This window comes from Pezoporus flaviventris, unplaced genomic scaffold (genome assembly GCF_033815535.1).
Source record: "Pezoporus flaviventris isolate CSIRO_AGI_PZ_B2104156 unplaced genomic scaffold, CSIRO_AGI_Pfla_v1 ptg000066l, whole genome shotgun sequence".
NCBI lineage: Eukaryota > Metazoa > Chordata > Aves > Psittaciformes > Psittacidae > Pezoporus > Pezoporus flaviventris.
The window spans coordinates 1970969-1995740 of NW_026892614.1; the positions used below are offsets into that span (position 1 = coordinate 1970969).

Sequence of the window (24772 nt, forward strand, 5' to 3'; positions counted from 1 at the left end):
GCAATTGCTAGGGGAAATCCCATGGGCAAGGCTGTTTGAAGGTAAAGGGGCCCAAGATAGTTGGTTGGCATTCAAGGATTGCTTTTTCCAAGCTCAAGATCAGAGCATCCCGACATGTAGGAAGTCAAGGAAGAGGGCCAGGAGACCTGCGTGGCTAAATAGGGAATTGCTGGGTATGCTCAAGTGGAAGAGGAGAGTTTACAGGTCATGGAAGGAGGGGCTGGCCACTTGGGAGGAATATAAGGCTGCTGCTAGAGGATGTAGGAAGGCAGCTAGGATGACTAAGGCCTCCTTAGAATTAAACCTGGCGAGAAGGGTCAAGGACAGCAGAAAGAGCTTTTTCAAATACATGGCAGATAAAACTAACACCAGGGGCAATGTAGGCTCACTGATGAACGGGATGGGTGCCCTGGTGACAGAAGATACAGAGATGGCAGAGTTACTGAATGCCTTCTTTGTCTCTGTCTACTCTGCTGCGGGCAGTCCTGAAGAGCCCTGTACCCCTGAGACCTCAGATGAAGTCAGGTCGACGGAGCGGTTTGCCTTAGTCGATGAGGAATGGGTTAGAGACCAGTTGAGCAATCTGGACATCCATAAATCCATGGGTCCAGATGGGATGCACCCGCAGGTGCTGAGGGAACTGGCGGAAGTCATTGCTAGACCACTCTCCATCATCTTTACCAAGTCTTGGGAAACGGGAGAGGTGCCCGAGGACTGGAGGAAAGCAAATGTCACTCCGGTCTTCAAAAAGGGCGAGAAGGAGGACCCGGGTAACTATAGACCGGTCAGCCTCACCTCCATCCCTGGGAAAGTGATGGAACACCTTATCCTTGGTGCCATCTTAAGGCATATCAAGGATAAGAGGGTTATGAGGGGCAGTCAACATGGCTTCACCAGGGGGAAATCATGTTTGACCAATCTCTTAGCCTTTTATGAGGAAATAACACGGTGGATGGATGATGGCAGAGCGGTCGATGTGGTCTACCTTGACTTCAGCAAAGCATTTGACACAGTCTCCCACAGCATCCTCACGGCTAAATTGAGAAGTGTGGACTGGATGATCAGGTAGTGAGGTGGACTGCGAACTGGCTGAAGGAGAGAAGCCAGAGAGTTGTAGTCTATGGGGCTGAGTCTAGTTGGAGGCCTGTAACTAGTGGAGTGCCTCAAGGGTCAGTACTGGGACCAGTATTATTTAATATATTCATCAATGATTTAGATGAGGGAATTGAGTGTACTATCAGCAAGTTTGCTGATGACACTAAGCTGGGAGGAGTGGCTGACACGCCAGAAAGCTGTGCTGCCATCCAGAGAGACCTGGACAGGCTGGAGAGTTGGGCAGGGAATAACTTGATGAAATATAACAAGGGAAAGTGTAGAGTCCTGCATCTGGGCAGGAACAACCCCAGGTTCCAGTACAGGTTGGGAAACAACCTGTTAGAGATCAGTGTAGGGGAGAGGGACCTGGGGGTCCTAGGGGACGACAGGATGACCATGAGCCAACACTGTGCCCTTGTGGCCAAGAAGGCCAATGGCATCCTGGGGTGTATTAGAAGGGGGGTGGGTAGTAGGTCGAGAGAGGTCCTCCTTCCCCTCTACTCTGCCCTGGTGAGACCCCATCTGGAATATTGTGTCCAGTTCTGGGCCCCTCAGTTCAAGAAGGACAGGGAGCTGCTGGAGAGAGTCCAGCGCAGGGCAACAAAGATGATTAAGGGAGTGAAGCATCTCCCTTATGAGGAAAGACTGAGGGAGCTGGGTCTCTATAGTTTGGAGAAGAGGAGACTGAGGGGTGACCTTATTAGTGTATATAAATATATAAAGGGGGAGTGTCACGAGGATGGAGCCAGGCTCTACTCAGTGGCAAACAATGATAGGACAAGGGGTAATGGGTACAAACTGGAACACAAGAGGTTCCACTTAAACTTGAGAAAAAACTTCTTCTCAGTGAGGGTGACGGAACACTGGAACAGGCTGCCCAGGGAGGTTGTGGAGTCTCCTTCCCTGGAGACATTCAAAACCTGCCTGGACACATTCCTGTGTAACATTATCTAGGTGTTCCTGCTCCGGCAGGGGGATTGGACTAGATGATCTTTCGAGGTCCCTTCCAATTTCTAGCATACTGTGATACTGTGATCTTACTTCCTATTGAGATGACCAAAACTAACCTGAGCAAAGATAATGTTAATTTTTTTATTTCAATTAAGTATTTAAATCATGCAACGAACAAAACAGTTAAAATGAAAATAAACATGAAAAATATATTTCAGAAATGCTACATATGAAGGAGAACTGCAATAATTCTGCAAAGAATACTGATGGACAGATTGCAATATAACTGCTGAAACACACAGAAGAATAAAAGGCCAGGTTCTGCAAGTACCACTAAGACAGAAATCAGGAACATGCGGACTGTGAGCACATTTCATCAGTGCTCTCAGCACACTCAAAGGCCTGAGCAAGTGTTCTACGTTGGATTGGATGCCAGTTCAGTAGATGTGTGCCCACATCCTGATCTTAAGCAAATACATAGATAACTATAAGACAGTGTATTTTACCTTACCTATATGACACATAACTTACCATATTGGGAACAGCAAGGTGTAGTTCCACTTTTAGAAGAGAAGCCACCTCTTGAGATTTACTTGAATGGGCAGAAAGCTTTGGTTTCCCAAATGTAGTTTTGCTGAAAATAATTTTGAAACGTCATAAATACTTCACCAAGAAACCCCTTCAAATTATCTTGGAAATACAATTTTGAGCTACCTTTTCTGGGCAGACCGTCATAAAGTTTTCATTCTAAGTTATGAACTACTTGACAAAACTTACAGAAGCTTCTTGTTTAAAGGGTAATGATAATACCCAGAGCTCCGTCATTCAGACAGAGGTTACCTTGGATCCAGCCATTGCTTTCAGATTTTTTTTAACCAGAACATTTCCTGATTCTGGATTCTGATGCTTTAATTAACAGAATTTAATGCCTTAATGATGGAACTCTACCAGTGCTTTGATTAGGACATAAGAAGGTTTTACTGACCATTTCGTGTAACAACCTATCAAGAGTAAAAGTTGCTTCATTACATTTGAGATAAACGTTCAACAGAACAGAAAAAAAAAACAAAACCACTTTCATACATGATAAGCTAGTGAAAAATTATAAACACATGACCTAAACCCACTCAAAACTAGAAACTAAAGTGCAAATTATGATTTCTGAATGCCATGACATGACACAGTGACCAAATAAGAGAGAATTCAACAATACGATACCATAGACAAATGTAAAGGACACACCTATATAAATTCCTGTTGACTTAAATAAGATTGGGATTTCAATATATTTTCTATGAAAGATGTCGTCAGAAAAAGAACTGTCTTCAACATACATTAATGAAAAGCCACCATTAAGTTCACCTGCTTAAAATTAATTCTCTTAATAGAATTCTAAGTGGACTTTCCAATATACAATATATTATACTGAAGCAATTCTGCCTCTGAAGTATATGCCTGTTTGAGCAGGGAAGAATGTATAAAAATTATACTGGGTATGGGATAATTATAAAATTGTATGGATCTTGACATTATCATATAGAATTGATAAAGAGTGCATAGATGATCTTTAATCCATGGGAAACAATTTTGAGTGCACAGCCATGCTTGCTGAAATAATCTGAAATGAGATGAACATATAGGCAGTCTACAATATATTATCTAGAATGACCATTTAACCTCTAGTCATTTGTGTTGGACTAATTGTACTAACAGAATTTTGAAAGCAATCCGAAGGAAAAACTTATGGGAATAAAAAAGGGTGCAGGTAGAAGGGAAACAATACCAGAAATAAACTTCATTTTCTGCACAAAACCAAGTGTATAGACTATAATTAGCAACCTAAAGAACTGAAGCATAAAAGTGCTGCCCAAAGCATCACTGCAACCTAAAGTGAATGCTCTCCATGTTTTGCTTGAGCTAAAAAGTCCAAGACCAAGAGTCTGGGACCGTCTGACTAATAATACATGTGCATCTATTATTACATGTGAGAATGTATATTTAAATTATTATAATAATACAGAAATAACTTTGTTCTAGTAATACTATTGAAGGAACCTTTAATTTGCAACTTACTTTGAAACAAATATTCTTTTTTTAAGACTATCCAAGGACAGTTGGGTGGCTTTCTGGAGGCTGTCTAGCAGCTGGTAACTGAAATAGGTAACCAACTCTTTAGATTTCTGTAATAAATAAAATGCACATTATCCCATATTGTATTCAGACAGAAACCTGAATAATATTTCAAAAGGTTTTAAGTCAAACATATTAGTTTTGTCTGAAGGAATTTATACTGCAAGCTACCTGAAAAATAAAAGGGGAAAATAGCTTGTATGTAAGTAAATAAATAAAAGCTGCATGAATAAGATAATATCTGAAGAAACTCAATTTGCCTTATTCAGAGACAGAATACTGAGATTTGGCTGAAGTTTCATACTCCTTCAGAAAAGCTCTCTGTAAAATCACCATGAATTATGCAAAAATATTGTTATATATGTACTTTTTTTCAAATAAGAGACAAATATAGTATATCTCACTGTACTGGATGAAGAAGAACAAAAATACAGCAACATGCAATAATCACTACCACAAAACAACAGAATGAAATCTTGTAACATTACTGCATTGGCGCTTGCAAGTTTGTGAGTTTGTTCTCTACTTCCACTTCTCTGCTGAACACGGAGAGATTGTATACTTTAAGGAAAAAGTACAAAGGTGGTGAAGTTGGAAGAAGACATAAAGGATGAATGTTTCCATCCACCCAAGAAGGAAAGCCTGTGTTATGGCTTAGGCACAATATTCTCTCCAAACTTTTACACTTACCACTTAAGATATCACTAATTTGTTCAGTAAAGGTGATAACCGGAGTAACATGGAATATACTTTTGAAAGCTACAATCTATTTTAAACTCACTTTGTAGGGAAACTATTTCATCATTTTTACATTACATTTGATATTCTTTATGCGATGTCTTTCTGTAACAGATTTTTATCTACCAAAACTCAAGATACTATTTACTAATACGACTGGTCAGAAAAAAAATCCTTTCTGATCATACTACCTTTTTAAACTCATCTTCTTTACCATGAGAAGGTGCAGAAGTTCTCTTTTTGCTCTCATTTTCATTATCTCCAAACATTATATGCTTTTTTTTTACTGTACATTTAAAAAAGAAACAGAAAAAAAAAACAAACACCTTGTTAACTGAACATAGTGTTCTGCTTTGAACCATGCTGCTCCCTCTCTTTACAAACAAAACAATACTGATTTTTATTTTAGGAGTACCTGGATCAGCTAATTAGTTTTATCTCACACCTTCTTTTTTTACACCAGGAATCTGATTAACACCCCAGCCTATAAGCCTCAGCCTAAGAGATACCATGCACTACAGATATGCTATTAAAGATAGCTAGGCAGACATGGATATATCAGCTCAAAATGGGGGGGGGGGAGGGAGTGTGTTTGTGATATCAAGATAAACATTTTAAAAAAATACAAAAAAGTATATTTTCATCAGGTTTTTCTGGTTGCATGGTATTGAAGTACCTGGAGCATTGAACCTAATTATGCCCCTATATCTAGAGAAAACTGAACCCAGAAGGGAAAAATCCTGTGTAAGAAAAGGAGCTCCATTACTGAATAAGCCTCAAAATGCATTTTTCTTAAAAACATTTTCTTCAGCTAAAACCTATTTTACCTATAATGGTATAGCACCTCCTAAAATCTTTGTAACACATCCCAGAGCAGTGGGAACCAGACATACTGATGACCTGTGAGCCTCATGCACTACCAGTTGACAGTCAAATAACTGTATTAATTTAAACTGACCAGCTAGTTAAGCACTGGTATTTGAGATACAATTCTACTGTGACAGAAAAGTCACAGAAAGAGAGACAGTATTAAATACCCCATAGAGCTGAGAAAAGAGAAACACTGGATTCACTGGGGAGAGGTACGGTATCATACGAGTGACTAAGAGAAATGGAACCATAATGTTCTTCTCTAGAGCAAATACCTTGGTAATCTAAGCAAATACCTTGGTAAGCTAAAACAATTAAATTTTGATACATACTAGCTAAATCACACAACGAGGAACAGATTTTTATTTAAATAATCAACATTACCTACCTGGTAAAATGGGGCTTTCTGAGTTTTTCTTAGGATATTCAATTTCATAATTCTGTTTAAATACAGATATTAGTTCTTGGACAGCATCTTCAACGCGCATGCTTTTGTGGTTTAATAACTCAGCACAATCTTTAGTATAAGCCTGTTAAAGAAAAATATCAATGAATTATCTTGGCATCACTGATTATCTTATTACTGTTTCTCTCTTCATGGAAAGACAAAACACTTCCCTGAACATTGCATTCTTCAGAATGAGACTGTTTCAGTGAAACAGCAACATTTTAAAAAGAAAACTGAGAAACCAAACCAAAAATCTTTAATCAAAAATATAAATATCTTCTGTTATCACTACACTTCTAACACTTTTAATTTCAAATTTTCATTTTTGAAACGCAACTGCATTTTAAGGGCCAGAAGAAAATCCTGATTATTGAAGGGAGGTCACAGTCCGAATCTGAATTTACCCAAATACTCCTTCAACTGTCCTTAACAATTTTATTTACTTGCACTAATTTGCTAACTAAATACTTATTTTAGTCTCATTTGGAATCAAGAAAATCCTTACATTCTCAAATATACTTGTTTGAAAGTATTTTTTTGCCCTATCCTTTAAAAAAAACAGTTTGGAAAAAAACAGAAGAAAAAAAGGCTGCATATGTCTGAGTATCTTCATACAAAACACATCTCATCTAAATGTGAAGCAGTCAAATACATAAAATTATGTGTGAAATACTACACCCCAAGTACCTCAAATACTCAAGAACCAATCTATCTTCAAACAAAACATTGCAACCAAAATATTTTAACTATAAAAAAAATTAAAAATGTATTTCCACAGCTGGAAAAATTCTTTCCTAGTTTTATATTAACTTACTAAGGCATTGTTTCTAATATGCTCAAGAATTCAAATCCAAAGGTGTAAAGTGGCACATACTTCATTGGAAGTCAACATATCCTCTACTTTAATAGGATCCTCTACTGGTAATACAATTAGAAGAGTATTTGATATCTCTCTTAATATTGAAAAAATCTGCACTTCACTTAAATCAGTAACCTAAAAAGAGAAAATCATATTAATACTGTACATTTATCTTTAAAGCATAACGCATTATATTTTATATAGTTCTAACAGGTATGCAATGTTTCGCAGAAAAATAAAAAATGTATCTCTCTACCCAGTGAAAACACAAGAACATTACATAGTGGAAATTCCTCTAAGAACGTGAATCATAGCATTAAAAAAAAACCAAACACAAAACAGGAGTAAAAGCACCAACACAGAAAATTGCAAGATGAGAGAAGCAAAGAAACAAAGAAGCACAGCAATGCCTCACAAGTTACGGTAACTTGGTGAATATTTTAAAGGCTAAATTCAGTCTGTTTTTATTGTGAATTATTTCTTTCTCTATTATCTACAGAGGGAATTTAGGGATACAAGTACCTTACAAAAAATTTTGTCTTTGTTAACATGTTCCATTGCGGACTATGAACAATGAAAGACCAGATGTAAGTCTGGAAACCATTCAGTTACTATTGCCACAGAAAACAAGAACTCAGTTGCTGAGAGTGTAGGTATTTAAATCTCGCATAGTATAACAACATCTAAAAAGATTAGTAGTATGCCCAATTTCATTTCAGGCAGTCCTTTAAAAAAAAAAAAAGATCTTGCAGCTCTTAAGTGTCTGCACCGGTTCCATGTTGGCAAACCAAGACATTAGAATCCTTGAGAAAGTGAAATCTTCAGAGTAATTTCATGTTTTCACCTATTTCTTCACAGATTTCTAGTTATCATCAACACATTTTTAAATTCACTGCACAAATGAAATTAATTCACAGACAGTGTAAGCCAAGACTACTTCTGCACCATAACAGCAATGATCTAATAATTTTTGAATGAGTTTTTCTTGATAGCTTTTGAGATGATGAGCCCTGGCGATTGAATGAGTGGTAATAGAAAGAATTATCTCCTTTTTCCAAGAATGCCACTGGAAACTGATCCCAAGACTAGAAGCAGCTTCTTTAAACTTATTTTTCTTCTTTCCTGCAAGTTTAGGAATTGATGGAACAGAAAGGATCTCTTGCTCCATGATACTATCCATGATACTAGGCTCCTGAAGTATCCTTGTTTTAACAGCAGTTTTAGGAAGACAGTCAGTAAGTCAGACCCCCAATCAATCCAATTATGCACAATACACTGCTGCTAGATTAAATAAAAGAGTAACAAAACAAGTTAATATGTTAAGATTCTTGTTCATGGTCTTACTGGCCATGAGCTGCAAGGCAAGGGGAAGTCTGCTGTAACTCGCTTGATAGGTTAGTCTTCAGTCCTTCTTTTAGTCAACATAGCTTTTCACTGGTTTAAATTCTAAGTTACAGCGTTATTAGTATTCAGTCAAATACAGAGAAGTGGCTTTATCATAGCAAAATCCAAACAAAACAGACTTCTGTACAATTTTTAATTTTTTACCTGAAATATTCTGCATCTGAGATAACCCATCTTGTTTCTTACAATATCACTCATGTTTCTGGTTTACATCACCTTTTCAGTAGTTATTTACAAAATCCCACTCACAGTAATTGAAGGTCTAATCAGGGAGAACTGGCTACCCTGGATTTGGAGAAGGCTAAGGTTCTTAATGACTTCTTTGCCTCAGTCTTCACTGGCAAATGCTCTGACCACACCACCCAAGTCTTGGAAGGCAGATGCAGGGACTGGGAGAATGAAGACCTTGGGCCCACTGTAGGAGAGGATCAGGCTCGAGACCATCTTAAGAACCAGAATGTGCACAAGTCCATGGGACCTGATGAAATCCATCTACACATCCTGAAGGAGCTGGCAAATGAAGTTGCTAAGCCACTGTCCATCATAGTTGAAAAATCATGGCAGTCAGGTGAAGTTCTGGACCACTGGAAAAAGGGAAATATAACCCCTTTTTTCAAGAAGGGGAAAATGGATGATCCAGGGAACTACAGACCAGTCAGTCTCACCTCTGTGCCTGGCAAAATCTTGGAGCAGATTCTCCTGGAAGATATTTTAAGGCACATGAAAAACAACAAGGTGGTTGGTAACAGCCAGCATGGCTTCACTAAGGGGAAATCCTGCCTGACCAATTTGGTGGCCTTCTATGATAGGGCGACAGAACTGATGGACAGGGGCAAAGCAGCTGACATCATCTACCTGGAGTTATGCAAAGTGTTTGACATTAGGAAGCCTAACATTACTAAGACACTGTCTCACACAGCATCCTTGTCTCTAAATTGGAGAGACATCAATTTGATGGATGGACCACTCGGTGGATAAAGAACTGGCTGGATGGCCGCACACAAAGAGTTGTGGTCAATGGCTCAATGTCCAGCTGGAGACCAGTAACGAGTGGTGTCCCTCAGGGATCGGTGTTGGGACCGGTTTTTTTCAACATCTTTGTCGCTGACATGGACAGTGGGATTGAGTGCACCCTCAGCAAGTTTGCCAATGACACCAAGCTGTGTGGTTCAGTTGATAACCTGGAGGGAAGGAATGCCATCCAGAGGGACCTCGACACGCTTGTGAGGTGGGCTGATGCCAGCCTTGTGAAGTTCAACCATGCCAAATGCAAGGTCCTACACCTGGGTCGGGGCAATTCTGGGCACTCCTGCAGGTTGGGCGGGGAAGAGATTCAGGGCAGCCCTGTGCAGAAGGACTCTGGGGTGCTGGTCGATGAGAAAATGAACATGAGCCAGCAGTGTCTGCTTGCAACCATATTCTTGGGCTGCATCAAAAGGAGCATGACCAGCAGGTCGAAGGAGGTGATCCTGCCCCTCTACTGTGCTCTTGTGAGACCTCACCTGGAGTATTGTGTACACAGTTCTGGTGTCCTCAACACAGAAAGGACTTGGAACTGTTGGAGTAAGTCCAGAGAAGGGCCACAAGGATGATCAGGGGACTGGAGCACCTCCCGTATGAAGATAGGCTGAGAAAGTTGGGGCTGTTCAGCCTGAAGAAGAGAAGGCTGTGTGAAGACCTCATAGGAGCCTTCCAGTATCTGAAGGAGGCCTATAAGGATACTGGGGAGGGACTCTTCATTAGAGACTGTAGTGACAGGACAAGGGGTAACAGGTTCAAACTTAAATAGAGAAAGTTTAGATTGGATATAAGGAGGAAGCCCCTTATTGCAAGGGTCGTGAGGTACTGGAACGGGCTGCCCAGGGAAGCTGTGAATGCTCCATCCCTGGCGGTGTTCAAGGTCAGGTTGGACAGAGCTTTGGGTGACGTGGTTTAGTGTGAGGTGTCCCTGCCCATGGCAGCAGGGTTGGAACTAGATGATCTTAAGGTCCTTTCCAACCCTAACTATTCTATTCTATGATTCTATGATTCTAAATTTACATCTTTTTTGCATTGATATTGGAGGGGTAAGAAAGTCAGAAATGTATACAACCTACATATTTAAGGAAAATTAAGTTTACCTACAAAAGACATCGTTATTTCAGCTAACTTAGGCTCAGAGAACTGCTAATTTCTTCCATAGCCAATCTGTTTTTTTTGGGGTAAACAGAGCACTTGATCATAATTACAATTATGTGACATACAGAAAAATAAGTGGATATATCCACCAGTGGCTAAAAATCTCCTAGAACAGGAGTCACGACTTAAAATAGTCATTGGAGAGATCATAGCCATACAGTTCAACTGTCAAGCTTTAAGAATGTACTATCAAGGTACAGCCTTCAAAAGAAAAAGAACTAATACAGGTCCTTAATCATGTTAATGACATGAAAAGAATTCAGAAACTATGTGGCAAACGCTAAGACAGTAAAAAAGTACAGACCCAGTGAACGTGCAGAGGGAAAAGCATACTCCCATTGATTATTTTATCAGCTGCATGAAGAGGAAACAGTTTCACAGTATGCTGGCTATGAATACAGTTAATGCTAAAAAGTTCTCCACTGGACAGTGTTTACATGGAGGCATCTTGTGTGAAATTGTGCTAATGAACAAGCACTCAAAGAGAAGCAGAGATCAACTGAAAATCAGAGTGGCAGTGACAGAATCTGAGGACAAATGGAAATACATTCTGCTGCAAGAACAGAAGCAAAGGTAAAACATTTAAGGATAATAATGGGACAATCATTGAGTACACCATTCTTCAAAATAAGAGCATACTTTAAAAAGCAAACAAAATTTCTATGTATTTCAATTGATATAAAAATAAGTACAGATTTATTTCCAATATGAAGAGCAACATAGTGGAAATAATTTCTCTAAACTCTAATTTCATTTATACAGTGATTAAGTGTATACCTTTTTCAAAAACTCTTCAAACATACACAAAACCTGATCAGCTTCTTGAAAGAAACGTTCCAGTGTCACAGATGACCAAGTCAACATGGTAAGTCCTTGCCTCAATACAGTTTCCATCTAAACATAAAAATATAATTTTATAGAATTAAAAAAAATTAATAAATAGACAATTTAAAGCAAATTCAGTAATTATTGTAATCATTAACATCATTGATGAAAGGAAGAGCTGCGTTTAAGTTTTGCAAGGAAGGTCACAAGTTTTCAAGGGAAACATCAAAGAAATTTATGCAATAAAAGGGAGGTAGTGCATACTACAGCCTCTGTCTACAATTGTCAAGTGCACATATGCTGCAAAGATCTTCCCCTTCCTTTTCCGCTGGATAGTGTCTTTTAGTGGTTTCCACTGCTTCCCAAAATCTAAATCAAGTCCACTACTGATCTTACAATTTCTCTTTTAACATATACCTCAGTCACTCTCAACAGCATCATTACTTGTTTTTCAACCTCATGTACCTAGCTAATGACATTTTTCATTCATCCCTTTTTGAATCACACCTATCCTCTGTAATTTTTGTTAACCTCTATGCTATTTTTAAAAATACTCTCTTCCTTACTGTTTCCTTTATTGAACTCTGGTTCTCCATGGTCTTTCTTCTGGATTTGAGGATTTTCAGCACGTAGCTGAAATCATTTCCCTGTCACTGTATGATTTACACCAAAGACCTTCCTTCACTGCAGATCCTGCATGTTCAAAGGAAATGGAACTGAGGAAAAGGAAGTCTTATACTAGGGCCTTTCCAGACTCTCTCACAGAGCTCACATGATCTTTTTGCCTAATCTCACTGATTTCCAATATACAGTCACCATAATTTTTAATTTTGTCATCCCCATCATCCTTGAAGTGACAGAACTTAAATTTTGCTTAATTGCTGAGAAACTCTGAACTGATCCCTCTCATATCCAATTTTTAATAGCCACCTATCATATCAGTTCTTTCATCTAACATTTACCAAGTCACTGCCTGGACCTCATGTATTCTCTTCATCCTAATCCTTCATTTGCTATGTCTATATCATAACTAAAACAATGAACTCAGTTTAGACAGATACACAGCTATTTGCAACTACAGCCATTACTATCACCTTGATGTATATGTTTTCAGGGAATATATTTAACCTCACAATGCTGGGATGCTTCTGTTACTGATAACCAAATCAGCTAATTTAGAAGCAGTTTAAGACTCTACATGAGTTTCTGTCAAATTCTGGCACCAATGTAGCCATAGATAAGATTTGCTCATTCCATGTTTGGATTTCTGCTTTCCTCTTTTCCTCCTATACATCAAAGACTTCTCTCCCTTCTTCAAAAAACATTTTCATCTTCTGTTGTTTGTACAATACTCATCCTTCTCTTTTGCCAGTTGTTTCCTCTAAAATACAGAAGTGCACTATTCCCTATATAATATAATCGTATTTATAGTAGTATCACTAAAGTGAAGACTACCATCACCTTTTCTTTTATTAAATTCTTAAGACAATCAGGACAAGTTTTTTGTTTCTCACACTTCAGCATATGCCAACTACGTAGTTCTACAAATTCTGCAACCTTTTAAAATTATCACTTACAACCAAAAGGGGAAGTATTATGTAGAACAATCACATTTATACACCTGCAAGTGTCTGGCAAAACAAAATGGCCTGTAGGATAAACAATCTGCATCTCCGATAAAACTGTACCTTTAGTGTAGTATATAGCCTTTCTACATCACTGAAAAGACTGACTTAATTCACAAGGCTAGTAATTCTCTCCGAGCAAAGACAAGGATCATGACATTCAGCATTTCAGCTAAATGAAAAATACAACTTGCCATGAAAACCTCTAAAACTGAAATAAGTGAGAATTTACTTCCATGTCAAAGCCAGAGAATTGCATAGATAAATAGACGCACAAAATAATTTTCTATATTCTACTGGGTTTACATCTCATAAGCACTAAGATTATTCTACTGTAGCACACATCATTTGAGCACTGTATGAGAGATGCAAAGAGCAGATTTTTGGTTTTAAAGGTTTTAGTAAAATTCGTTAAGTTCCCAATTTGAAGACCCATCTAAATATTTTTAAACTATTGGTAAATTATTCTAACTTCTGAAGTATACTGAAGTGCATTTAGCAATACCAACCTTATTCATTTTTGGGGCCATTAGATTTACAAAACTCATTGGTGTTTTTTGACACAAATCTTCATAACATCGGAGAAGACCCTGTTAATTATTTGAAAGGAAAGTATCAAGAATATTTTAAGTGTTTTCTTTATTGAAACAAAATACCTCTTACACAATTAAATCGTCACAAAAAAAAACAGAAAGTACAAGACTACATTTGAAAACAAACGTAGAATTTTACATAGACATTACATACCTACGTACATTTCTGGAATGTGATAGATCTGTATGATGCTACACACGGAAGAATGAAAGCAGCCTTTGCACATCACATGACTTATACACAAAGCTAAATGAAGCATGAACCTCCTTGAGAGCTAAAAACGGCTTGAGCTTTAGTGACCATAACTTGCAATACTCTCTTGAAGCTGATTATCATATGCCTTAGATAATTAAAATCACATATAGACTCCGTTTTAAAATATCTCCTAGTCATATGCTTTGCACACAGACACACACACAAAATCTTGTCTGGTACATCTCACCCCCAAAATATAAGATTTTCAAAATACTACAACAATAGCAAATACTACAACGATAATCAGAAATCTGACTTCTCTGGCAGGTAACCTGCAAAATTCTTGATGTTTTTGTGGCTCACCATATCTTCCAATCCAGAAAGATTCCAATCTTTGCTTCTTAAAAATTCTCTAAAAATGTGTTTTACTGATTTGCAGAGACTGAACACTTTTTGGATAGCTTTAATTATTTCATCACCAAAATATATTTAACATACCATGTGGTATAAGAAATATATAAGGTTATATTGAAGTATACACTAGCCCACACAGCAATTAGCAGAGGTTCTTCAAATGAGAGCCTCTATTTTCACCTTGTGGATTCCACAAATACAGCTTAAACTACCTCTTACCCAGCTTTAATCTTTATTTAACCATAGAAAAATTTCTAAGGTTAATAAGATTTTTTTTAAACAGCAGTCATAATTTTTCAATTTACCTCTAAACGCAACTTGTTTGACATCAGTTTATTTTCTATTTTTACTATCTTTATTGCTTGCTCTGGTACTTGAAGACCCAACTTCATCATACATTTGGTCTCTCGGATAATCTCTGGAATTTTGGGATCAAAATTAACCAGGAACTTCCCTGTTCTAGGATGATGCAGAAATATTGTGGCTTGTAAGGCTGTAAAGACATTTTTATATCAGCTTTTAAGACAAACAATTGTTTCTGTTATATAAAGGAGCACAAATTTCTCATATTACTATATAGTGATTAAATATGTATGGTTACTTGTGAAATAGCTTCACATTGTTTTCAGTTAAAGAAAATATATAGCTAACTTCCACCATATCACTTTAGCATTACTTTCATATAACGTTTCTCTTAATAAGCTAAACAAGCATCATATCCGGTCTTATTTGTGGCATATTTTTTCTTAGCTTGAATTTCAAAATTTTCTAATTCGCTTTCTAAGGATCTGGGAGCCCAACACTTCCATGAGATACTCAGTATCTTACAGGAATTGGTTAACCCAGAGAATGAATGCTTAAATAGGGATATTGCAAAAATTCAAAATAAACACACAAGCAACAACACAAAAATTTGTGTTGACTGTATGATAAAACCCTATTCTTAAGAGATCTACTCCTAGTTTTGAAGCCTACAGAGTGTCTACAGTCTACATGGGTTTTTCTTAAACTTCTGCCCTTGTTTACTCTTAAGGTGTTAAAGTTTGTTTATCAAACATTTTTTGTAGGCATTGGGATAATTTAGCTGTATAAATTATAGTGGAAAGAAAACAGGAAAATTATTAAATTCTATACAGAAACAATATGAAAAAAAAAGAAAAAAAAAAGAACAACAACAGCAACAAAAAGAACAACTGTGCGCCTTAAATTTATTTCACGACTGTTTCTAGACATCTGTCAGTGTACCACGTCTGCAATCCTCTGTATCAAACCAAATGTTCAAGGTCAGGAAGGGACAGAAATTTGTATCATTAGGTCTGCTTATTGGATCATGATTAATTTGCACATTTTAAGGGTAAATGAGGCTTAAAAAATTATCTGATTTGTGTAAAGGTAGCATTTAATAACAGTGAAAAAAAAAGGCCTAGTATAAATTTAATCACTTACGATACTGTAATTGTGATATTTCCTTCTTCCATGCATCATGATAGACTACCTCGAATTCCACCAACAGATAGGCAATTTTGTTGTATAACTGAACAACTGCTTTACCTTCTGGACTTGCCAAGATATTTGAATTTTTCTATGAAAATACAGTATATTCAAATTAAAATCATGTCAGAAGAAAATTATTTGGGGCTTTCTCAATTTAGCTATTGACTGTACTTAGTCAGGAAAGCTAAGGCTCAGTTAGAATTGAGTCTGACAAGGGATGCAAAAGATAATAGGAAGGGCTTCTATAGGCATGTTGCAAACAGAAGACAGACAAAGGTTAATGTGGGCTCTCTCTGGAACCTAACAGGAGAACTGGCTACCCTGGATTTGGAGAAGGCTGAGGTTCTTAATGACTTCTTTGCCTCAGTCTTCACTGGCAAATGCTCTGACCACACCACCCAAGTCTTGGAAGGCAGATGCAGGGACTGGGAGAATGAAGACCTTGGGCCCACTGTAGGAGAGGATCAGGCTCGAGACCATCTTAAGAACCAGAATGTGCACAAGTCCATGGGACCTGATGAAATCCATCTACACATCCTGAAGGAGCTGGCAAATGAAGTTGCTAAGCCACTGTCCATCATAGTTGAAAAATCATGGCAGTCAGGTGAAGTTCTGGACCACTGGAAAAAGGGAAATATAACCCCTTTTTTCAAGAAGGGGAAAATGGATGATCCAGGGAACTACAGACCAGTCAGTCTCACCTCTGTGCCTGGCAAAATCTTGGAGCAGATTCTCCTGGAAGATATTTTAAGGCACATGAAAAACAACAAGGTGGTTGGTAACAGCCAGCATGGCTTCACTAAGGGGAAATCCTGCCTGACCAATTTGGTGGCCTTCTATGATAGGGCGACAGAACTGATGGACAGGGGCAAAGCAGCTGACATCATCTACCTGGAGTTATGCAAAGTGTTTGACATTAGGAAGCCTAACATTACTAAGATGATGATCAAACACGGGAACAGGCTTCCTCAAGAGGTGGTCAATGCCCCAAGCTTGTCAGTGTTTAAGAGGCATTTGGACAATGCCCTTAGCAACATGCTTTAACTTTTGATCAGCCCAGAACTGCTCAAGCAGTTGGACTAGGTGGTCATTGTATGTCCCTTCCAACTGAAATAATTTATTGTATTCTAACACTACATCCTGGATCTACAACAGCTGTTTCTGCAGAGCATGTTCTTTTAACTAGATATTCACATACAAATAAACAGGTGACTAGCATATGAGAACTGTCACCATAGCCACAAACATCATGGTCACTCTGCCGAAGTAAGACGGTTCACTGTTACACAAAACACCTAATTTTTCCTAACATCTACTTACATGGAAATAATTGATTGGTTCGTTTATCCTTCTGAAAAGCTGTCTCACCCACAGTATCCTTCCTGCAACAGGTGGCATGTTTCGACCAAGAGGAGGGTCATTTTCCTGAATTTGGTAATGCTACGATAAGAACATCGTCATTAAACATATGGAGTAAAAAAGTAAATAAATAAAACTGTTGAAATGTTAAACTTTTTTTCCTCTGATACCAGAGTTTCTTCCTCTTCTCAAACAGATCAAATCTGTGTAGAGTCACACAACAGATCATTGTGAGAAAAATGTATTGTTTCCCCCTTTTGCTAAGCTTCTGAGATAAACACATTGATACCGCTGTTGGTATGTCTCCTGTCTTCATTATCTTATACCGTTTCTTAGATGGGCTTACAACAGAGCCCTGAGTACACCAAAAGCCACTGCAAGCCTAGAAGCTGAGCAGCCAGTATTCAAGGCCAAGCCATACAGGTGCACCTGTGTAGCTTTGGAGCCATGGGCTGTGAAATCAGGCTGTTTAAGGAAGTGTTGTGGCTTTTCCTCCTTTCCTTGGCAACTGCCCTCAGGAATGTCCTAAGCTATACTGTTAACTGAGAAGTTTTACCTGAATAGAAATGTCAACATTGTTCTTCAAACACATACATTTGACTACAAGCTAACATTTCAGGAGATGGACTTGATGATTCTTGTGGGTTCCTTCCAACTCAGGATTTTCTACTATTCTATGATATGCTCTTTTTTACTAACTTCTCATCAACATACACATAGAGACTCCTGGGTACACATCCCATGCTTTTATCTGTGCCCACGCTGAGGGAAAAAAAGAGGCCCTACTCACTAAATGGTGTGGAACAATTAGAAATTAAACATATAGTAAAAATGTGGCATTGTTCACACATAAAGGAAAAATGGACTTTCAGGGGAAGATGCACCTACACCCCATGTGCCTGCACTCCACAGTGGTTCCCATGGCAACACTGATGGAGGATGGAGCAGAGTGGAGATTCTGCGGCCATGCTCTGTCCTAACATCAGCAGAGAGGGGAACTTGGTGGTACTAGAAACTGATAAGCTGCATAACTGCTACACTGAGCCAACAGTCTGTCATCTTTTGACAAAGTGCTGTCCTTTGCGCAACCTTTGCTTCATTATAATGAATTTTAATACATTTTAATACAAAAACACACCTTTATCTCTAATGCTACCTGCCTCCAGAGTGAGATCACCCCTCTTAGAGCATGCTCTTTGAATTCTATGTGGTATATTCTTTTAAAAGAGAAGCAAGAGAATAGAGAATTTGACACCAATAATAACAAAGGTATGTATAACTAGAGTCAATCAAGCTCCACCTGGAAGGTGAAAAATAGTATAAAATGGCCCAACAAAGGGGATTTACTGGGGGAAGACATCATCATGGACGTGTCCAGGAAAATTCCATCAGCAGATTGATTACCCTTGACTCCTGGGATTGGTTGATGGGCTGGACCTTTCTTCCTCCCCAGTAGGGACCCCTTTGGGTAAGACTTGAACTGTATTAAGTGCTTCCCTGGGAAAATAAGTAATCTCCATACAGAGTTACTTTTCACTTTTATATTTTAAAGCCGGGCTGTGTCATTCATAACTTTATTGCGCGTTTGTATAACTTATTATTTGCACGTGCTTTTGCAGATAGTGTATTTATCACCAGCAATCCATAAGAACCTGTATCTTTTGCTTTAATAAACTGTTTAAGTGGCTAATCATAACCACTTTCTCATTGAATGCGACCAAATCCTTCAGTGTGGCTGTGTTAGCTCATGAGCACGATTAGACTGAAGGTGCAGCGCACTATTAGTGCATCCAGAATCGTGATTGTTCAATATATCAAACATGACCAGACTGACAGTGGTAAATTGGGCACCACTCAGAATCTAAGCCTAGCTGCACCCACCCCCTCTAACATCTGAGGACTGGCTGGAATGCAAGGGGGTTTATCTTCTGCCAAATTATCTTGCCTTTTAAGGTGACAAATGGCTGCATTATAGTCAAGAAAAATTTGGCCTAAGATTATAACATACCAAATTTGCATTGACAAATTATTCAAGCACTTTAGACCCAGTATTGCATCAGGAGCAACTTTTTACAAGAAATAACTTTCTTGGCAAAGATAAAAAGCAATCCAATAATATCTAACAAATTGTTACAGCTAACCATTATATTGGTGACATTCTTCCAACAGAAGGAGTATTTGTGTCCACTCCAATTCAGGCATGCAAATTCATGCCGTGATAACACAACGAGCAGCACTGCTTAAGCAGGCACAACTCTTCACTTACTAGCATGTCCTCTTTATCCCCCTTCAGTCTCTGCTCAGAAGAAATATAAGTAGCTTCATGGTGAACTTAAGAGAAGAACTGACCTAGATGAAAACGTATCTATTTTCCTGGCTGGAAAAAAGCAGCCAGCAGTGGGGTTACTAATTTCTTAAGCAGGCAGTGCTGCTGGAAATACATTCATCAAATTAAGCAAATAAGTAGAGGTTCAGGAAGTGTCACATACACTAGATAGGGAAAAAACTGGTTCAGAGTAGTTACACTAGGCTATAGTTTTAAATCACTGGAAGAATCACTTTTTAGTAAGTGCAGAGTTTACAGATGTTTGGCTCTTTGTGTAAACACCATTCATCTGAAAAATGTAAACATCTCTAAATAAATATTTGCATCAGTCTGGTTTTCCAGATTCCCTTTATTCTTATTGAAGAAAACTGGCCATTTCAAGGGATTTAAACCTTCAGATTAACACGTCAAACAGATCAGATTACTTGACTCTAGAATACTTGTTTCTTTTTTGAGTAGAAAGGGAGTATGGATGTCTAGTTCTGATGCAGATGTTTATTCCAGACATAAAGTCAGGGTAGAAGAATTACCTTTTAAAGGTTTAAAGTCAAGTGACATTAACAGTCACCAAAAGTTAATTCTCATTTATGCTACAGTCACAGTACACTGCATAAATCATGGAAAATTGCTTTATAATAAACATATATGCAATTCATCTACATTTTCTATCTACTTTGTCACAGCATTACATAATAACCACTCTTTTGTCACTTTAATTGATGGAGGAATAACAGAAAGGATTTGGGGTTTCGAAGTGAAATTGTGATGACACGTTTGCCTGCAAATGCATGTATTTGTATTTGCCTACACTCATGTCTGCTTTCTATAACAGGAAAATAACATTATGATAAATTGAGCACTGACAGTCAGCTAGCGAAATAGGCATAACATTTAAAATTTATTGCAAAGAAGTTAAATACCTTTTCAGTAGATTCAAGTTCTGCTATATAATGTCGAAGAATACAACCAACTGTATGTACTGTTTCTTCTTGAAGGCATGTCAATTTCAGCTCTTGAAACCTGTATTAAAAATGAATAACCAAATAATATTTCTAAACAACAAATAATTTATTTGTTTTGTTTTGGGGTACATGAACACTGCATAAAATCAAAACATAAATTTAGGAAATGCTTCTGATCTGGGAATGTCTGGGTTTTTTTTGCTTTGAGCAGACTTAAGCAAGTTGAAAAGTTCTGCCCTGGTGAGTTTTCTTATTGCTGTTACCAATGTGGGTTTTTTAGGTTTTTAATTTAGCATCCTCTTGTACATACAAAATAAACTGCAATGACATTAAGAAACAGGAGAATATATTGATTCCTATAAGAAAGCTAAAAAAAACCATCTTTTATTATGATTACATGGTGCAGAACACCAATAATGAAAAATTCCTTATTAGGCCCTTAGTTCTAAAATAGCTGTGTTATTTAAACTGTGCCAATCAATACTTTGAAGTTACTTTAAAATATTTTAAAACATAATTGCCAATACCTTTGAAGTAACTGAAGTGCATGTTGTGAAGACAAAATTCTCCCAAAACAAGTACGCATAAATGTCTGTATCTGCATCTAAAAATATAAAACTTAGTATAGTTTTCCTGGTCATACTGATGTTTGATTTTTGATTGGTATTTTGATGTTTGATAATTCCTTAGCATAGTATCATTTAAAAATGTGACTGCTTAAAGCACAAACCGGCAGCCTTTACTGGTCTATGCTTAATGTAATCAATAAATAGCTAGTGTTAGTCAAGTAATGTATTAAAATGCTACACAACTTTAGCAAAGAATCAAATAACATATTGAGAACAGTTGTAGATTTGTTATGCCCAAAATCTAACCACGTGTCTCTAGGCTTATAAACCACCTCCATATAAATCATTCTGTCAGGTCTCTAATTTTTGACATTTTGGCTGCAGGGTGATGATTTTCAGTGAGGACTGTATATTTTACATCTGACTTTGGAAAGAGGAGAAAAATGGAAAAAGCTGCTCTCTGGACAGAAAAAAACCAAAACCAAACAACAAACAAACCAAAGCAAACCCCCCAAATTTAAGCTCTTTGGAAGAAAATCAATGTAATCTATTCAAAGTCCAAAGTCTCACTAACAGATGGGGAAATACTAAATAAGTTGTGATGACATTCTTCCCTGAATAAGTTATGGGTAGCAGTATTACTTACCTTTAAACCTTCAACTTTCATGAGGAAGTCCACAAAATCCACATCAAAGTCTGTTTTTCGTGGATCAAGAATGTCATATTGTTTCTTTTGAACACTTTGGTAGATATTTTTGAATTCTACTGCCATAATATCTATCCCTTCAATGGTAGACAGACTCAGTGAATTAAAAGTCTGTACTATAGTTATCATCTCTGTAATCTGAAATATAAGTATTATATTCATACTCAGAATGAAGTATTTGCTACTTACTCTATAAACTGCAACCTGAGTAAAATAAAATATGTAAGAGCCACTTCTCTAATTACGGCATCCAGAAATGTGTTGCTTCTGAGCTTCTAAGTCAGGTATCTTCAACAGAGCATGATTAATTCAGTTTTCAACATCAGTTCCCATTACAACCCAGTACAAAATAAAATTATCTTCATTTTTCTTGATAGTGAAAGGTTTCTGTTTTACATTCAACTGTTAGATTCAACAGGGTAATATGGAAAAAGTTAAAACATGACATATGCACACTGATGACACAGATTTCACAGAATAAAAAAACCCCACACATACAGATTAGTATTTATACTGCATGATAAAGAAAAACATCATTAACTCACAAAATTCCTACCCTCTGATGACTGCCCCATTACCCTCTTATCTCTATCTGACCTTATTGTGCACCAAGAAGCACTATCTATTTCACTCTACGATTACTAGGTTAAAATCCTTTCATTGGATTACCAAGCTAAGTGTTAGGACCAAACCACGCAGAGAATCATCTGAAGAACTGTCTTTGGTAATAACAGGATTATTAATATCTTTGAACACCATTCAAAAGAGAAAAGTGTGTTATTTTTCACTATTTTAAAATCTCCTAAAATAGTGATCTAAGTCTAGATCAGATGGGCTCCTTCTCTCCACGGTAACACAAAGAAATTGACAATTTCAGAAGGACATTGTGATGTAATTGCCTAGAGTATTGGAACGACTTACTCTGTGGAAGTGCCTAATTTCTCTCAATAAAGAGTTACAAACTCTTTCACTGGATGATTAAGAGCATGTATGTTGACAGGTATCAACCTTGTAAACTGCTGTTGGAGAGGCCCTTCTTTACTGATAATAACAGCACATAGTATACTCACTTTTTCTAATTTCCTACAAAAAGCCTCAGATTGTCCAAAAATGTGCATTTCTGATACTTCAAATGACTTTTCTCCTAGAGTTTCCAAAATCTCTTGCTTTGTTTCATGAAAGCATTTCTGATATTCTTTCAATAAAAACATGCAGTCCTAAAAAATGAGGGAATAAATACTATATTCATTATGCTATGTTTATGGGTAAAAGACTGCAGAACTCAAACCTACTGTCTTTCCAAAGTGGTTAATTATCACTGAATCTAGTTTCAGTCAACAGGGGATAAGGACTTACATACAGAGGTTTTCTTTCAGTATGTGTTACAAATATTTGCAACTTACCAGCACAGAACAGTTCAGTACAGTGAAAGATTTAATGCTAGGAAGTAAGTCACAAAAAAATTAACATGAAAATTTTAGTTCTTCTTAAAGGAAAGAGTGGTTTAAAGGCCAGCAAAGAGCTCTAAAGGAGACATTTAAATATCAAAAGCCATTAGCTTAATTAAGAACAGTCAGACAGACTGTCCCCTGGGTACGAACGGAATTTGGCATAAAAGTGTAGTCTGCTTAGAACTGCCACGGGACTTCGAGGAAATTGGTTATACAACTTTGTGTATGCTGACAAGAGTTAAAGTGAGATTGAAAAATAATCTTTTTCAGTTGATTACTTACTTAAATTACTAAGACTTTATCAGATGTAAAAATAATAAATGGTAAGAAGTGTAAACTCTAACTCTATAATCATGGGGATACAAAATCTTCTGTCAGCTGTTGGAAAACAGAAAGCAGATTCCTCCAGAATATACTGGCAGTCATCAGACTGTCTGAATATATAGGTATATACAACAATTGCTTATGAATTACAGAAAATGAAAAAAGATGCTAATTGAAAGGAATTGTCAGATCTTCAAGAATATACAGACACTAGAACAAAGACTGATCACCATGATTAGAAACTGTGCTTATATTTCTTTCATAGAATAATGAGGGCTTATTTGCTGTATAACAAGATGACCTCAATAAAACAGACAAATTATCAGAATCATATCATCCTGCAAGGTCAGAGAAGATACATTCAATACATTTTCCTCCGTACCTCTGGACATAAATTTTAAAGGACTGAAATTCTATGCCTTTCTGGATAAGATAGGAAGTCAGTAGCTGAGGTCTAAGAAAGGAAAAGACGGAAACTGGGTCAGCATTGGCAATCAGTAACCCCACAGCTAGAAATATTTTGCCATGGTGTATTGCATATGCTTAATTTGTTCTTAATATGTCACCATCAGCTGAAGAAAAGGAAGAATCTCTTTGCAGTGAGCTTTCATGGTATACCAAAGAAAACTTGAAATGAGCTACTACTAAACAAATGGAGGTCTATTCAGATGCCAGGTTCCCCATGGTAGAGGGCGATGGTACTATATCAGATACCTTAAAAAGGAAAGAATGTGAATTATGCAGGATGACAAAATTCCTTGGGGACATACATAGTGAAGATGACAATTTCAAGGTCAGTGACAGACCACCCTGATATAGATGAGGCCATTCTCATTTCAACAAATGCCCATGAGCTAAAAAATTGGAAAACAGTCAATGCATCACGAAATAAAGCAGTAAAGAGATGTGAAATACTTGATACTTGCTTCCTTGTGCATACTGATAGATAATCAATAGGTTTGAGAGGTAAATAATAAAATGCCAAAATACAAACCTTAATTTTTCCAATGACTGTTGATGTCTCCTGATCCCAGACACGAGTCAAGCCACTATTTGTAATATATGCTCTACAAGATGTTACCATTTGATTTGTAACCTAACACAGACAAATGAAAACAAGTAGGTCTCAAGTTTAAAGTAGATATGCCTATTATGCAAAATCTAACAAAATTCCCACATACCTGTCCTAGTACTATCAGAGTTTGGATAAATTTCAATTATGGCAATAAGAGTGGCTAATATATGTAATATACAT

At 37.3% G+C, this 24772-nt stretch overlaps 1 protein-coding gene across 5 annotated transcripts in view; it reads right to left on the reverse strand.

Annotated features, from left to right (window-relative positions):
* The window catches only part of DNAH8 (dynein axonemal heavy chain 8), a 140803-nt gene that overhangs the window by 105457 nt on the left and 10574 nt on the right, over positions 1 to 24772 (reverse strand). For 2 of the 5 annotated variants that reach the window (XM_061470909.1, XM_061470914.1), the window contains 15 exons: positions 24512 to 24613; positions 22813 to 22959; positions 21683 to 21880; positions 20995 to 21071; positions 20426 to 20525; positions 17141 to 17260; positions 15773 to 15908; positions 14632 to 14819; positions 13633 to 13713; positions 11451 to 11567; positions 7107 to 7226; positions 6173 to 6314; positions 5106 to 5200; positions 4120 to 4226; positions 2578 to 2680 (listed from right to left, as the gene is read on the reverse strand). In XM_061470909.1, coding sequence (XP_061326893.1) covers positions 2578 to 2680; positions 4120 to 4226; positions 5106 to 5200; positions 6173 to 6314; positions 7107 to 7226; positions 11451 to 11567; positions 13633 to 13713; positions 14632 to 14819; positions 15773 to 15908; positions 17141 to 17260; positions 20426 to 20525; positions 20995 to 21071; positions 21683 to 21880; positions 22813 to 22959; positions 24512 to 24613 — 1833 coding nt within the window. The remainder of the gene's footprint in view (positions 1 to 2577; positions 2681 to 4119; positions 4227 to 5105; positions 5201 to 6172; positions 6315 to 7106; positions 7227 to 11450; positions 11568 to 13632; positions 13714 to 14631; positions 14820 to 15772; positions 15909 to 17140; positions 17261 to 20425; positions 20526 to 20994; positions 21072 to 21682; positions 21881 to 22812; positions 22960 to 24511; positions 24614 to 24772) is intronic. The other 3 variants (XM_061470910.1, XM_061470913.1, XM_061470912.1) reach the window with 3 other exon arrangements.